Source organism: Mustela nigripes, chromosome 7 (genome assembly GCF_022355385.1).
Source record: "Mustela nigripes isolate SB6536 chromosome 7, MUSNIG.SB6536, whole genome shotgun sequence".
Lineage (NCBI taxonomy): Eukaryota > Metazoa > Chordata > Mammalia > Carnivora > Mustelidae > Mustela > Mustela nigripes.
In genome coordinates this window covers 26,473,402-26,487,556 of record NC_081563.1, presented here as the reverse complement: position 1 = coordinate 26,487,556, position 14,155 = coordinate 26,473,402, and the positions used below count along the sequence as shown (strand labels likewise).

At 36.9% G+C, this 14,155-nt stretch overlaps 1 protein-coding gene across 3 annotated transcripts in view; it reads right to left on the bottom strand.

Annotated features, from left to right (window-relative positions):
* Positions 1–14,155, bottom strand: part of HEATR5B (HEAT repeat containing 5B) — a 105,353-nt gene that overhangs the window by 32,090 nt on the left and 59,108 nt on the right. For all 3 annotated transcript variants that reach the window (XM_059405416.1, XM_059405418.1, XM_059405417.1), the window contains 4 exons: positions 13,263–13,502; positions 12,494–12,745; positions 6,613–6,794; positions 4,019–4,087 (listed from right to left, as the gene is read on the bottom strand). In XM_059405416.1, the coding sequence (XP_059261399.1) occupies positions 4,019–4,087; positions 6,613–6,794; positions 12,494–12,745; positions 13,263–13,502 (743 nt within the window). The remainder of the gene's footprint in view (positions 1–4,018; positions 4,088–6,612; positions 6,795–12,493; positions 12,746–13,262; positions 13,503–14,155) is intronic.

Sequence of the window (14,155 nt, the reverse complement as noted above, 5' to 3'; positions counted from 1 at the left end):
TTTCATCCATTTGGAGTCTATTTTTGTGTGTGGTGTAAGGAAATGGTCCAGTTTCATTTTTCTGCATGTGGTTGTCCAATTTTCCCAACACCATTTGTTGAAGAGACTGTCATTCTTCCATTGGACATTATTTCCTGCTCTGTCAAAGATTAGTTAACTATAAAGTTGAGAGTCTATTTCTGGGCTCTCTATTCTGTTCCATTGATCTATATTTCTGTTTTTGTGCCAGTACCATACTGTCTTGATGATACAGCTTTGTCATAGAGCCTGAAGTCTGGAATTGTGATGCTGTAAACTTTGCTTTTCTTTTTCAACATTCCTCTGGCTATTCAGGGTCTTCTCTGGTGTCCATATAAATTTTAGGATTATTTGTTCCATTTCTTTGAAAAAAGTTGATTGTACTTTGATAGGAATTGTATTAAACATGTAGATAACTCTACGTAGCATAGACATTTTCAGAATATTTGCATCTGTTTGATTTAGTATTTTTGTATACTTTGGGTAAATACCTATTGTGTGATTACTAGATCATAGAGTAGTTCTATTTTTACTTTCTTTTTTTAAAAAAATACCCAAATTATGGAGGCAACCTAAGTGTCCATCAATAGATAAATGTGTAAAGATATATATGTGTGCATATGTATATGTGTGTGTACACATTTGCAAAATGGAATGTTACTCAGCCATGAAAAGGAACGAAATCTTGCCATTTGCAATGACATGGATAAAGCTAGAGAGTATAATGCTAAGTGAAATAAGCCAGCCAGAGACTAAGACAAATACCATATACTTTCACTCACATGTAGAATTTAAATAGCAAAACTGAACAAACGTTAATAAAAAAGCGCCTAGGGGGACGCCTGGGTGGCTCAGTTGGTTAAGCAGCTGCCTTCGGCTCAGGTCATGATCCCAGCGTCCTGGGATCGAGTCCCACATCGGGCTCCTTGCTCAGCGGGGAGCCTGCTTCTCCCTCTGCCTCTGCCTGCCATTCTGTCTGCTTGTGCTCGCTCTCTCCCCTTCTCTCTCTCTGATAAATAAATAAAATCTTTAAAAAAAAAAAAAAAAGCGCCTAGGTGGCTCAGTGGGTTAAAGCCTCTGCCTCCGGCTCAGGTCATAATCCCAGGGTCCTAGGATCGAGCCCCGCATCTAGCTCTCTGCTCAGCAGGGAGCCTGCTTCCCCCTCTCTCTCTGCCTGCCTCTCTGTCTACCTGTGATCTCTGTCTGTCAAATAAATGAATAAAATCTTTAGGAAAAAAAAAGAAAGAAAGAGACAAATCAAGAAACAGACTATGAACTATAGAGAACTGTTGGTTACCAGAGGGGAGGGGAGCTAGGTGAAGGGGATGAAGAGCACACTTATTGTGATGAACAACGAGTAATGCATAGAACTGCTGAATCCCTATATTGTACACCCAAAATTAATATAACTGAACTGGAATTAAAATTTTCAAAAACAATGACTAGGGAGACCTGGGAACTCTCCACAAACAGGTAATAACTAAAGCAATGTTACTAGGTAATTTCTTCAAGGACCAGGTAAATTTGTTCAAGGACTGAGTTATAAGAAAAAAAAAAAAAAAAGGTATAAGACCAGAACACAAGGAAGATAGTTACAAGGGACAAGCAGAATAAGAACCAACAATGAAAGAAATTGAAAAGAAAATGCCAGAAGAGCAAAAGGAAAACCAGGCCAGGGCAGTGACACTGGAGCCAAAGGAAGAATGTTGAGGAAAAAGGTGTAGTCTGGCGGTGCGAGCTTGCTTCCACAATCACAAGTTCTCACTTTAAAGAACCTGAAACTTGGTGCGTCTGGCTGGCTCAGTCAGTAGAGAATGCAACTCTTAGTCTTGGGGTTGTGAGCTCAAGCCCCATGACGGGTGTGGAGATTACTTGAAAATAAAATCTTTAAAAAGATAAAGAGTATGAAACTAGAAACTGCAGGTTCTGCATTATAAATTTGGTTTATGAAAAAAGATAAAGCAGCACTGAATCAGCAAAGTCATACTCAGAGAAAAGACCTGGACTTGCATCAAGAGTGTTATGTGAAGGGGTGCCTGGGTGGCTCAGTGGGTTAAGCCGCTGCCTTCGGCTCAGGTCATGATCTCGGGGTCCTGGGATCGAGTCCCACATTGGGTTCTCTGCTCAGCAGGGAGCCTGCTTCCCTCTCTCTCTCTCTGCCTGCCTCTCTGCCTCTCTGTCTACTTGTGATCTCTCTCTGTGAAATAAATAAATAAAATCTTTTTTTTTTTTTTAAAAAAAGAGTGTTACGTGAATGTACGCTTAACCAATTTAACCTGAAATATGATATTTAAAATATATATTATGGTTATGATTCCTAAGCTGATTTAAAGTATTTTTCTTTTATTAAAGCACTGATTCCTGTCTCCAGTTGTGTTGCACTTCAGAGTCTTCCTCTAATATCTCAAAATTACTCTGATTCAGCTTCAGGTTTAACACGACATCTATTCTAGCAAACAAGGTGGGCTGCAATGTTTCATGATCTGTCCAAAGCCAACTCCTCATTTTCCTTTAAGAAAAAGGAACTTGCAACCTACTGTTCCATCTGTTTCAAAACTAGTTTTCCTCCCAGAAACAGGACAGGAGGTCAAAAACTTAAGCCTTCCAGCAGAAAAGAAAATCTTATAATTTAAAAAAAAAAAAGCTAGAGCTACATAAAGAATAAGAAGTTGAAGGCAAATTCAGTAACAGGACTTTTTCATACTACTCATCCACAAGATGAAATCTGGATAGCTTTTGCTTTTCTATGAACAGCTTTATAAGTTTTTTCTGCTTAAATACTATGCTCTGAAACATCATCACAAGACATTTATTTATACAGGACTATGATTTCTGATTGTCTGTGTATCAGTATCTCATTACCAAATGGTCTGCTCTAACTCTGAGATTTGTATCATGATCCACAGAATTCTTTCTTAAACAAGACTCCCTCTTTTCTTTCTGGTCTGCTGTTTGTAAGAGGAGTTGATTTCTCTGAAGGCCATCATTAGGACCATAGACTTCAGAGAAATAAATCTTAACAACGGGGGACACCCAAGTGGCTCAGTCAGTTAAGCACCTGACTCTTGATCTCGGCTCAGCTCATGATCTCAGGGTTGTGAGACTGAGCCCCGTGTTAGGTCCTTGCTGAGTGTGGAACCTGCTCAAGATTCTCTCCCTCTCCCAATGCCCCTATCCCATCACCCCCTATTAAAAAGAAAAAGAAAAGAAAAGAAAAGAAAAATCTTAACAATGGCAGGAAGAGGCAAATCCATTCAGCCAGAGAGAGAACAAAGTAAGAACTTCCCGCTTATCATTGCAAATAGCAGAACATTCTCTGTCTAGAGGCCACACGTAGCTTGATTATGGATTCTAAGCAATAATGATGGACCACAGCCCGGTACTCCAGAAAACTGGGAAATAGAAAGTTGCTTCTCTTCTATCCTTAGGAAAGCAGATAAAGAATCCGGTTTCCTGAAAGATGAGAGCTTACTGCATGAGTCCATTTTCAGAATGAGGCATGAAAAAGAGGAACTTATTAAAAGTGTAGGAACATTTTGTGACTTTTTAAAAATATAATCATGTGAGAATAATCCTCTGGGATTAATTTTGCAATGAAATTTCCATATTGTGAAATTCTCCAGAAACTTGGAAATTTTCACAAACTGTGATAAAAAAAAAATCCTTTATTACCCAACCATCATTAATATGCATTCTTTAATTATTTTATAATCATATTTTTATTTTTAGTCCCTCTTATGGTTTTTATACTATTATTCACTTCTGGCTGATGAAAGACCTATGTATCCCAAAGTCATTTCCTCAGCTATGACAAAAAAACGGGATGCAATTAACAGTTACTACGTCATCATTTGATACAGAATAGAAGAAGGAACTGTCACTGTTGTATTTCCAAGATAAAAATAAATATTTACCTTTTTTCTCTTTCTTGGGAGTGAAATTCTAAGGTATCTTTTAATTTAAAGAAGGTAACTATAGAAAACTCTATTTTTCTTCTTACCTGGCAAGCTTTTGCTATTATGTCTGATGGGGTATCTTGTGAAAAGGCTGGTCTTAGAGCAGCTCCCACCTAAGAAAATGAATATGAGCATTTTATTTTTAAAGATAAGTAGTAAATATAAAGCCTCTTGTGTCTCTGGAGATGAAAACACATCTTTTGATTTTCCTTTTAATCACGTATCCCTTTATCTCTCTTTTCAGTTACAATAAACTCAAACATACCATTTTTCTTTTGCTTCCCAGGAGGTTATAATCATTATCAAATCTATATGAATGCTATACCAAAACAGGAAATTAATCTTCTTTTTTTTTGTTTTTGTTTAATAGTAAACAGGATTTTCTGACAAAGTCACATGTTCCTGGACATAACAGAAAACTGCTACCCTTTTAAAAAAAATTCCGTCTATATTTTCCTGAATATATTTCTAACAGTATTTACCTCATGAGTGAATCTCATATAACTGGATCAATTCCTTTAATAACTATTACTAAAAATTCACAGTCACTGAAAGATCTCAGAGACCATTTCACCTTAAACACACACACACACACAGGACATCGGGTGAAGGAAAAGGAGAAGTGAGTTGGGGAAATCAGAGGGGGAGACAAGCCATTAGAGACTGTGGACTCTGAGAAAAAAAACTGAGGGTTTTGGAGGGGAGGAGGGTGGGGCGTTGGGAGGGCCTGGTGGTGGGTATTAAGGAGGGCCCGTATTGCATGGAGCACTGGGTGTGGTGCATAAACAATGAATCTTGGAACACTGAAAAAATAAAATAAAATTTAAAAAAATTAAAAAAAAAAAAAACTTTAAAAGAAGGATGCTTGGGGTGGTGCCTAGGTGGCTCAGTTGCTTAAGCATCTGCCTTCAGCTCAGGTCATGATCTCAGGGTCCTGGGACTGAGAGCATCAGGCTCCCTGCTCAGCAGGGAGACTGCTTCTCCCTCTCCTTCTCCCGGCTACACCCCTGCTTGTGTGCTCTCTCTCTCTCTGTCAAATAAATAAGTAAAATCTTAAATTTTTTTTTTAAAGTATACTCAAGGAATATTAGTTTATGTACCACTGTCATAGTATTAAGTGAAGGAATGTGAGCTTTAGTTTTAATAAGCCAACCCAGTCACAGATTCTTAAATATATCAGATTTAACATGAATGAACTGAATAAGGAGTTAGATATAGTCAACTCCTACTCTGAGACTTCTCTCTTTGCACAAGAGAGTCAGTCACTGAGATATATCAATAGCAGTTTAGAAATGAATCAAGTGTTCGTCTCCATGACTAAAAACACATGGCGGCTAATTGCAGTATTGGCAGTATAGTCATCAACTAATCACACAGCTGGTGCTGGACCCTGTACTGAAGAAGAAAGAGAATATACTATAAAAGAGATCACTGGGTTGACTGATAAAACTGGAATATGACAGACTATATAGAAGTAATACATCAATGCTGAATTTCCTGAAGTTGGTAACTGCCCTGTGGTTATATGAGACATGTCCTTTTTCTTTGGAAATACAGACTGTAATATTCAAGGGTAAAGCTACAGATTTAAATAATTATTCTTTCAATTTTTCTGAAGTAAAGAACTATTCCTAAATAAAAAGTCAAAACAAAACAACAAACCTTCATTCTTACAGGTTGGGTATTTAGGAGTAAATAATTGTATATGGGTGTTCCTTAGGCAGCTGGGCTAGAAGCTATAACTTCCTCACCTGTACTTATGATGGAAAAACAATGGAGCATACACTATTCACCCTTTTTAATTTTGTGTATGCTTGAGTATAGCTTTTAGATGAGGTGTTGTGTATCTGAAACTAAGGTTCTGGTATAACTACAGTAAAAAAATATATATATATATATAAATATATGTATGATATTTATATTAAAATATATTATATATAACATTTATATATAATATACATTATACATATATGTTATGTATGTATAATATATATTTTATATATATATAGAATATATAATACACACACATATGTATCTTCTTTCCTTGCTAACTTAAGTTTGTCTTCACATAACCCATCATTATGAGGATTAAATCTATTGTGCCTCAGTTCAAGAACACAAATAAAGTTATAAATTTCAGGGGAAACAAGTATCTCTGTTCAGAATAAAATAAAATATTTTTTGAAGGTAAGTAATTCTTTCAGTAGTATTTTTAACTGCTGTTATTAGAAGTTATCCTTCAGCATTACAAAGCTGTCCTTTGTATTTTTAAAAATGCTTATCAAGTCTTAACATATAAAAGTAATGTCAGCAAATCCACAACACGCTTTGAATGTCCTTTTATCTTTTAAATGGCATGGCTAAACATCTAAACACAAGACTGAAAAGCTAGGCTGCGATTCTATTTTGGTTTTATCACCAATACACTATCAGAACTCGAAAATAGTGACAAGTTTTATACTACTGTTTCTTCAACTGTGGGATTCAACTATGTTACAGACGATGGGAATAAAGATATGCAGCTGAAGTTCCAAATACATTTCTCCAGGGAATCTTCACTCCCTTAAAGGAACAATTTTAAGTTTTAAATAAACAGAGTATCTCTTAAAACAAAGCAAAATAAAACAGAGTATCTCACGTTAGCTTGATATTGCTCCAGAATCACATGGCCTGGAAATTCTGGCTCAGGCACAGATGCAAACTTCTTGATAATGTCCTCAAGTGCTTGGAGCCCAGCCATCCGCAGCTGGTTACTATGATCGGTTGCAGCCATGAATGCCATGCGAATCAGGTCAGAGAGATGAAGTACCAACAGGTCATCTAAAAATAGAAATAGAAGGCAAAAAGGAAAACTCCAAAAATAAGTATTACAACACAAAAATATGAAATGAAATAAACTTCTTTAAAAAAGCACTTGTGTTTGGGATGCTTGGGTGGCTGAGTCAGTTAAGTATCTGCCTTCCGCTCAGGCCATGATCTCAGGGTCCTGGGATCGAGCCCCACACCTGCTTCTCTCTCTCCCTCTGCTTGCTGCTACCCCTCCTTGTATACTCTCGCTCTCTCTCTCTCTAATAAATAAAATATATTTTATTTTTAAAAAGCACTTATGTTCCACAATTCCACTATGTTTTAAAATAAAGAAGATACACTTCCAGTAAGACTCGTGTATCATAATTTCTCAAGAATATTGGTGAATCTTTACACAATATAGTAATACAGATGACATTACTGGATTTCCCAAAAGGAGTTTGTAATCTTTTAGAATAGGGCTGGCGGATTGTTCCTGTAAAGAACTAGATGGTAAATACTTTTGGTTTTGCCAGCCACATAATTTCTATCACAGCTACTCAACTCTTCTTTTGTAGAATGAGCATAGTCATAGATCACATGTATTTAAATGAGTATGCCGTGTTCCAATAAAAGTTTATTTTAAAAAACAGGCTACGGGGGACGCCTGGGTGGCTCAGTTGGTTAAGCAGCTGCCTTCGGCTCAGGTCATGATCCCAGCGTCCTGGGATCGAGTCCCACATCAGGCTCCTTGCTCCGCAGGGAGCCTGCTTCTCCCTCTGACTCTGCCTTCCACTCTGTCTGCCTGTGCTCGCTCTCACTCTCTCTCTTACAAATAAATAAATAAAATCTTTAAAAAAAAAAACAAACAGGCTACGGTCTGGATTTGGACTGTAGGAAGTAGTTTCCCAACTTCTACTAGAAAAGACTTTTATACAGATAAGATGCAGAAAAGGGAAGTCGTCCTCCTTTTAGAGTAAAGGCTACTCCAGATCTGCCAAAACAAAACTTAAAAGCAAGTCTCAAAAGGATTCAAAAGATACCAAGTAATATAACTACATCCCAGAACGAAGTCCAACACTATTTAAAGGAATAAAACAAAATCCAGCACTACTACTATAAAATTTGCAAATCTGGTATGTAATAAAAACTATCAGGAATGCAAAGAAGTAGGAAAATACAACTTGCAACAAGGAAAAAAAAAAACAAGCTTAGTGAACAGAAACAGATCCAGAAATGAAAAGGTGATGAAATTAGCAGACAGGAAGTCTAGAAGAATTATCATAAATACATTGCTTATATTCAAGACAGAAAACAAAAACCTTAGCATGTTTAAGAGAGAAGTAAAAGACAGGGAGAATCATAAATAAAACTTGTATAAATAAAGTCACAAATAAGACTTGTAGAAATAAAAAAATAAAATACCTGAAATGAAAAATGTACTGGGTAAGATTATTAGTGATTAGATACTGAAGAAGAAAATACTGGTGACCTTAAAGACCTAGCAACTGAAGTTATTAAAAAAATGATCAAGCTCAAGCACTCTCAGATTCTTGAGGAGGCTGCAAGACTCCCAAAATCTTTTTGAAGCAGTGGCAATCTGTAGCTTAGCTGGATACCCAAACAGTTCCTATTTAAACAGGTTTTTGTGACTATTGCTATTGTGAAGGTTATAAGACAAGTATCTTCTAAGTCTTTCATGTGCTTAACTAAAATTCCAATTTTAGAATCTTAAAGTTAAAAAAGAATATCTACTGGTTTGGAGAAGAAGAACAAAGAAGAGACTTAAAAATTCGGCTGGAAGATCCCAATACTTCCTCATCTAAGGGAGGCAAAACCACATCATCAATAAAAATTAGGTATAATGGGGGTTCCTGGATGGCTCAGTTGTTAAGCATCTGCCTTCAGCTCGGGTCATGATCCCAGGGTCCTGGGACTGAGGTCCACAAAAAACTTTTTAAAAAAAGATTTACTTATTTGACAGAGAAAGACACAGGGAGAGAGGGAACACAAGCAGGAGGAGTAGGAGAGGGAGAAGCAGGCTTCCCGCCAAGCAAGGGGCCCGATATGAGCCTCAATCCCAGGATCCTGGGATCATGACCTGAGCCGAAGGCAGATGCTTAAAGATTGAGCCACCCAGGAGCCCAATAAATAAAATCTTAAAAAAAAAAAAAAATAGGCATAATGAACTGCCAGAAGTTGGGAGGAAATTTCCAAGGCAGATGGAACTGGACTAATGTGAGCTTATTCATATTATGCCAACCCAAAAGTAAATAAAAACACCCACTACTCCTCCTAATTAAAAAGGTCTAGAAAGATACCAATCTACCAACCAAAAACTAGGCAATTATTACTGAAGGTATTTTGCTTCTCTACACAAATCTCTTTCTCTGACTTTTCTAAAGTCAAGATATCTTTTTTCCAAGTCCAAGGAGATGAACTTCTAAAGCAGGGGAGTGGGAAGGGGCTTGAGGCAGAAACTCTAAAATGGGGAGAGAACTGGGGGGCTGTTAGAGGTTGATTACATTCTGGGAGCAGTAGTTCCATACAACTAAAGTTCAGTGGATACAAAGGGAGGTAAGGATGATACAGGAAGAGCCTGGATAGCACATTTATTTGGTCTACAACTTTGAAAAATACATGTTGACATGATTGTCCAGAATAGCAGGCAATGGGAAGTAGAAAGGATCCTGTTTCAGCCAAGCAGAACAAAGCCTGTCAGATACTGGAATCTAGGTTGGAAAGCTGTTATATCAGCTTACTATCCAGCTACCAATGTGAAGTAAACAAAGACCAAGAATATGGACAATCCACACCCCCCTACACACACACACACTTTGAGCAAATTTCAAGTATGGAGAATGCTCTCCTCTTTCAAGGATATATGAACAAATAAGCCTATGAAGAAAACACACACAGGCAAAATAAAGATTCTGAAGATTCAGAAAGTGCTAATCTCAAAAATAATTTTCTATAAAAATCAGAATAAAATATATAAAATCACCTGGCACTTCAATAGAATGCAAAAAATCATGGCTGCTATGGAATAAGAACAAAAAATCATAAGTAGTCAAAAGGGTATGATCTGGGGCGCCTGGGTGGCTCAGTGGGTTAAGCTTCTGTTTCGGCTCAGGTCATGCTCTCAGGGTCCTGGGATCAAGTCCCGCATCGGGCTCTCTGCTCAGCGGGGAGCCTGCTTCCCCCTCTCCCTCTGCCTGCCTCTCTGCCAACTTATGATCTCTCTCTCTGTCAAATAAATAAATAAAATCTTTAAAAAAAAAAAAAGGATATGATGTAATGAAAATAGAAAAAGGACAAAAATTAAAAGAAAACTAAAAACAAAAGAAGACAAGATCCAGTATGGGGGCAGAAAACAGTAAAACATTATCAATGATATAAAGGAAAAATTTGTGAGGATCTCTTCTCATGTAGGCAAGATACAAATAATGAGAGAAAAAGTATTAAATACAAAGAAAGGAAAGCCAACCTAAAGATCTGCTCTACTCCCTAAATGTCACAAATGTCACATGCTTACTTATACTTCCATGCCTCTACAAATTCTCTTCACTTTTGGGGTGCCTGGTGCCTCAGTTGGTTAATTTTAATTAGTACAACTCTTGATTTCAGCTCAGGTCATGATCTCAGGGCCATAAGATCGAGCCCCATGGTGGGCCCCATCTTCAGCACAGAGTCTGCCTGAGATTCTCCCTCCCTCTCACTCTCTCCCTTCCCTCATTCCTGCTGGTGTGCATGCACACACACACACACTCTCTTTCTCTCTAAAATAAACAAACAAATAAATAAAATCTAAAGCAAGCAAATTATCTTACTTTCCTTGCTTGTAATAAACCACCAGAACACTGGTGCTCAAATGTGTCTCTACCCTAATCCCTACAATCTGTGAATATGTTAACTTACATAGCAAAAGGGGGTTTGTAGTTGTGATTAAGGTTATGGGCTCTGAAATGGAGATTATCCCAAATTTAACAGTGGGCCCAATCTAATCACAGCATCCTGAAAAGCAGAGTACTGCTCCTGGCTGTGCTCACAGCCCTGTGACAGCTACAGAAGGATCACTGAGACAAGTCAGTGTTGGCTTTGAGGGGGCCACCTCCAAGAGACAGAGAGAGGGGGCCACCACCAAGGAATGCAGGCAGCCAAAGAAGACAAGAAGAAAAGACTCCTGGAAAGCCTCTAGAAAGGAATGCAGCCCTGCTGATACCTTGATTTTAGCCCAGTGAGACTCATGTTGGATTTTCTGACCTATAAGAACAATAAGATAAAAAATGTGTATTGTTTTAAGCCACTGAATTTGTCTTCATTTGTTAGAGCAGCAATAGAAAACAAATACAACCAGCTTCTTCTACCTGGAAAATCTTTTGTCTGCCTTTAAAATCCAGTTTCAAAATCACCTTTTCTGTGAGATCTTCCTTGGTTCTTCAGAAAATGCATACTACTTGTTTAGGCCTCCAAAACACTCTGTCATAATAGTATTTGGACATATAATTGTTTAAAAGAAAGTCTTTCTGTCTTTTAGACTAGAAATTCTTCAAAAATACGGGCTATATTTTTTCTTCTTTGCATCCCCAATGTGTAGCAAAGAATAGGGTTTGGTAAATATTTCATAAACAATGGCATGAATAAGGAAACTGTGTTCGTGATATATTGTGCTTTGCTGACAATTGTACATTCAGACTCACATTTTATATGTGGAGTACCACTGTTTTACTTTTTGTTTGTTTTTTTTAAGATTTTATTTATTTATTTGACAGAGAGAGATCACAAGTAGGCAGAGAGGCAGGCAGATAGAAAAGGGAGGGGAAGCAGGCTCCCTGCTGAGCAGAGAGCCCAATGCGGGGCTCGATCCCAGGACCTTGAGATCATGACCTGAGGCGAAGACAGAGGCTTTAACCCACTGAGCCATTCAGGTGCCCCTTTTTGTTTGTTTTTTAATCCAACTTTGAGTTTCAGTAAACTAAAAGGCATTTGTAATCAAGTAAACTAAAAGGAGTTTTAATGTATAGATTTCAATACTATTAGTATGCACAATTTGTTTTTACATATGTTAAAAAAAATGACAGGGTGATGAAGAGACCACAAATACAAGACAGAGAGTCTGTTACTCTTGCACCGCTCTCGGCTTCTCTGGGTCTCCTCATCTGTACAATGAGGATATTGGATCTGACGATCTCTTTGTAAACTCCCTGTAACATCTGATCCAGAAAATTAAGGGATATAAAAAGCTTACAAAAGATAAAAAACAGTGTCGAGTTTCAGTAAGTTTTCAGCTTTTCAAAAATACCTAGCAGCATTTCTGAAATCTGAGAGTTTGAGTTGAATTAAATGATGGCATGCACGAGTTCTGATATTCTCCATAGCTGGACTACATAACCTTTACCTATGTACCTTAACATTCTGCCATCTCTTTTATACTTAAATGCTAAACTAGGACAAAGTACAAAGGATGTGTAAATTACTACCATTGTTATCTTTAGGGCACATGATTAAGATACATCTACCTTATGAAGGAGTACACCTTTGGACCATTTTCTTCAACTTATCTTCTAAATATAAGTCAGAAGATAGGTAGTAAGCTTAGGCGACAGAAAAAAAGGTAAAAGAAACTTGTAAGAAATGAAAGGCAGAGTCTAAACCATGTTCCATAGCAGCAAACCTATATTACAAACCTAAAAAAATACTCTGGGGAAAAGAAGTACTGATTTTAAATTTACTTGTAGGGTTTCGTAGTTTAGCAGAACGTGCCATGGCAAGGTCAAAGTGGGCCTGGTCTGCATTCTCACACAAATTGATGATTCGGCACAGGCAGTCTGCAGCGAACACCCGAGTGGCCCAGCGAGGGGCCACAAAGGGCTTTGATTTATCTTCTTCACCTAGTGTGGTGAACATGGTATCATCATCCATCTCATCTTTCTTCTCAGATTCCTCATCTTTTCCACTACTTACGAGAGTGGCAGTGCTCATATCTATAACACAAACAAGGCACATTATGACAACCTCATGTAGAGCAAAATGATACTTTAAAACTTGCATTAATGTTACAAGATTTCTAATAAAAAGGACTAAATTCTCACTCCTTTGGAAACAGCAGAACTGGCAGGTCTTTTTTACGTCAATCAGAAAGCAAAGAAAGGATAACATAAAAGTGTTTTTACTTATTTCACTAGTTTTAAATACTATGTTGAATACAGAGTAACCTGAGTTTTTATACATGAAAATTTAGTTTGAATTTAGTTATTTCCTACAAATCAAAGAAAGCTCATTAGTCTATAATATAATTTAACCTTCAACATTTATACAGGGATTTATAGATTAAAATTTATTAGCATTTTTTAATGTAAGCTCAAATACGTATATATATATATCTGTATATATTTCTTTTTTCATATACAGATACATACATGTACAGGTACATATACAGATATATACCAGAGGTAAAGGAGTCATTATTTTAAGAACATATTTTATATATTAAATACATACCACTAGAAGCTGCCAGGACATCTTTACAAAGCATTAGCCAATGCGAAAGTTTTTCTACAGCCAGTGATGAAAGCATATGCCCCAAAGTATCATGAATATCAGAACATAATTTTCTGTCTGTCTCCCGGTCTAGCATTCCAAAAAGAAGTCCCTCAAGACCAGTTTCTGTTATATTAACCCCTTGGTGCCGGCAGTGGATATCACTTCGAGAACTGACTCCAGGTGCAAAAGGATTGACATCTGAAAAGCAAATTTTACAAATGAATTTGTATAGGGTTTTGTTGTGTACTGTAGGCAATAAAGATCAAGACTTACATGTAAATTCACTATTACAACAAAACAAACTAGCTACACATAGAATTTATGTTCTCCAGTTTATATATATCCTTAGGTTTAGAATTTAATCTGACAATATGGGTAAAAAACTCAGATCCTTAAGACTGATTATTCTGCAGTATTTTAAACAAATCTCCAGGGAATGCTCATAAATATATATTTCATTCCAAAAAAAAATTAAGTGTGGGAAAGAGACATATTTCTAAGTAGATTTAATTTAATGGACTAAAAAATAATTATTGCTATTTTGTTGGAAGAACAAATTGGAATTTAGTCTTATAGTTTAGGTTTTTAAAAATCTATAAAGCTGGAACACAAGTTATAAATGGATTGTATCCTAAAAGATCATTTAAAAACTGGGAAAATATTTTCTAAGAAATATTCGATCAAAAAGTCATACTGAGTGGAGAGATAGATAAAATAGGTGGAAGGGATTAAGAGGCACAAACCTCAAGCTGTAAGGTACATCACAGGGTTGAAAAGTACAGCATGGGGAATAGTCAGTAGTACCGTAAGAACATATGACGACAGACGGTGACTACATCTGTCACAATGAG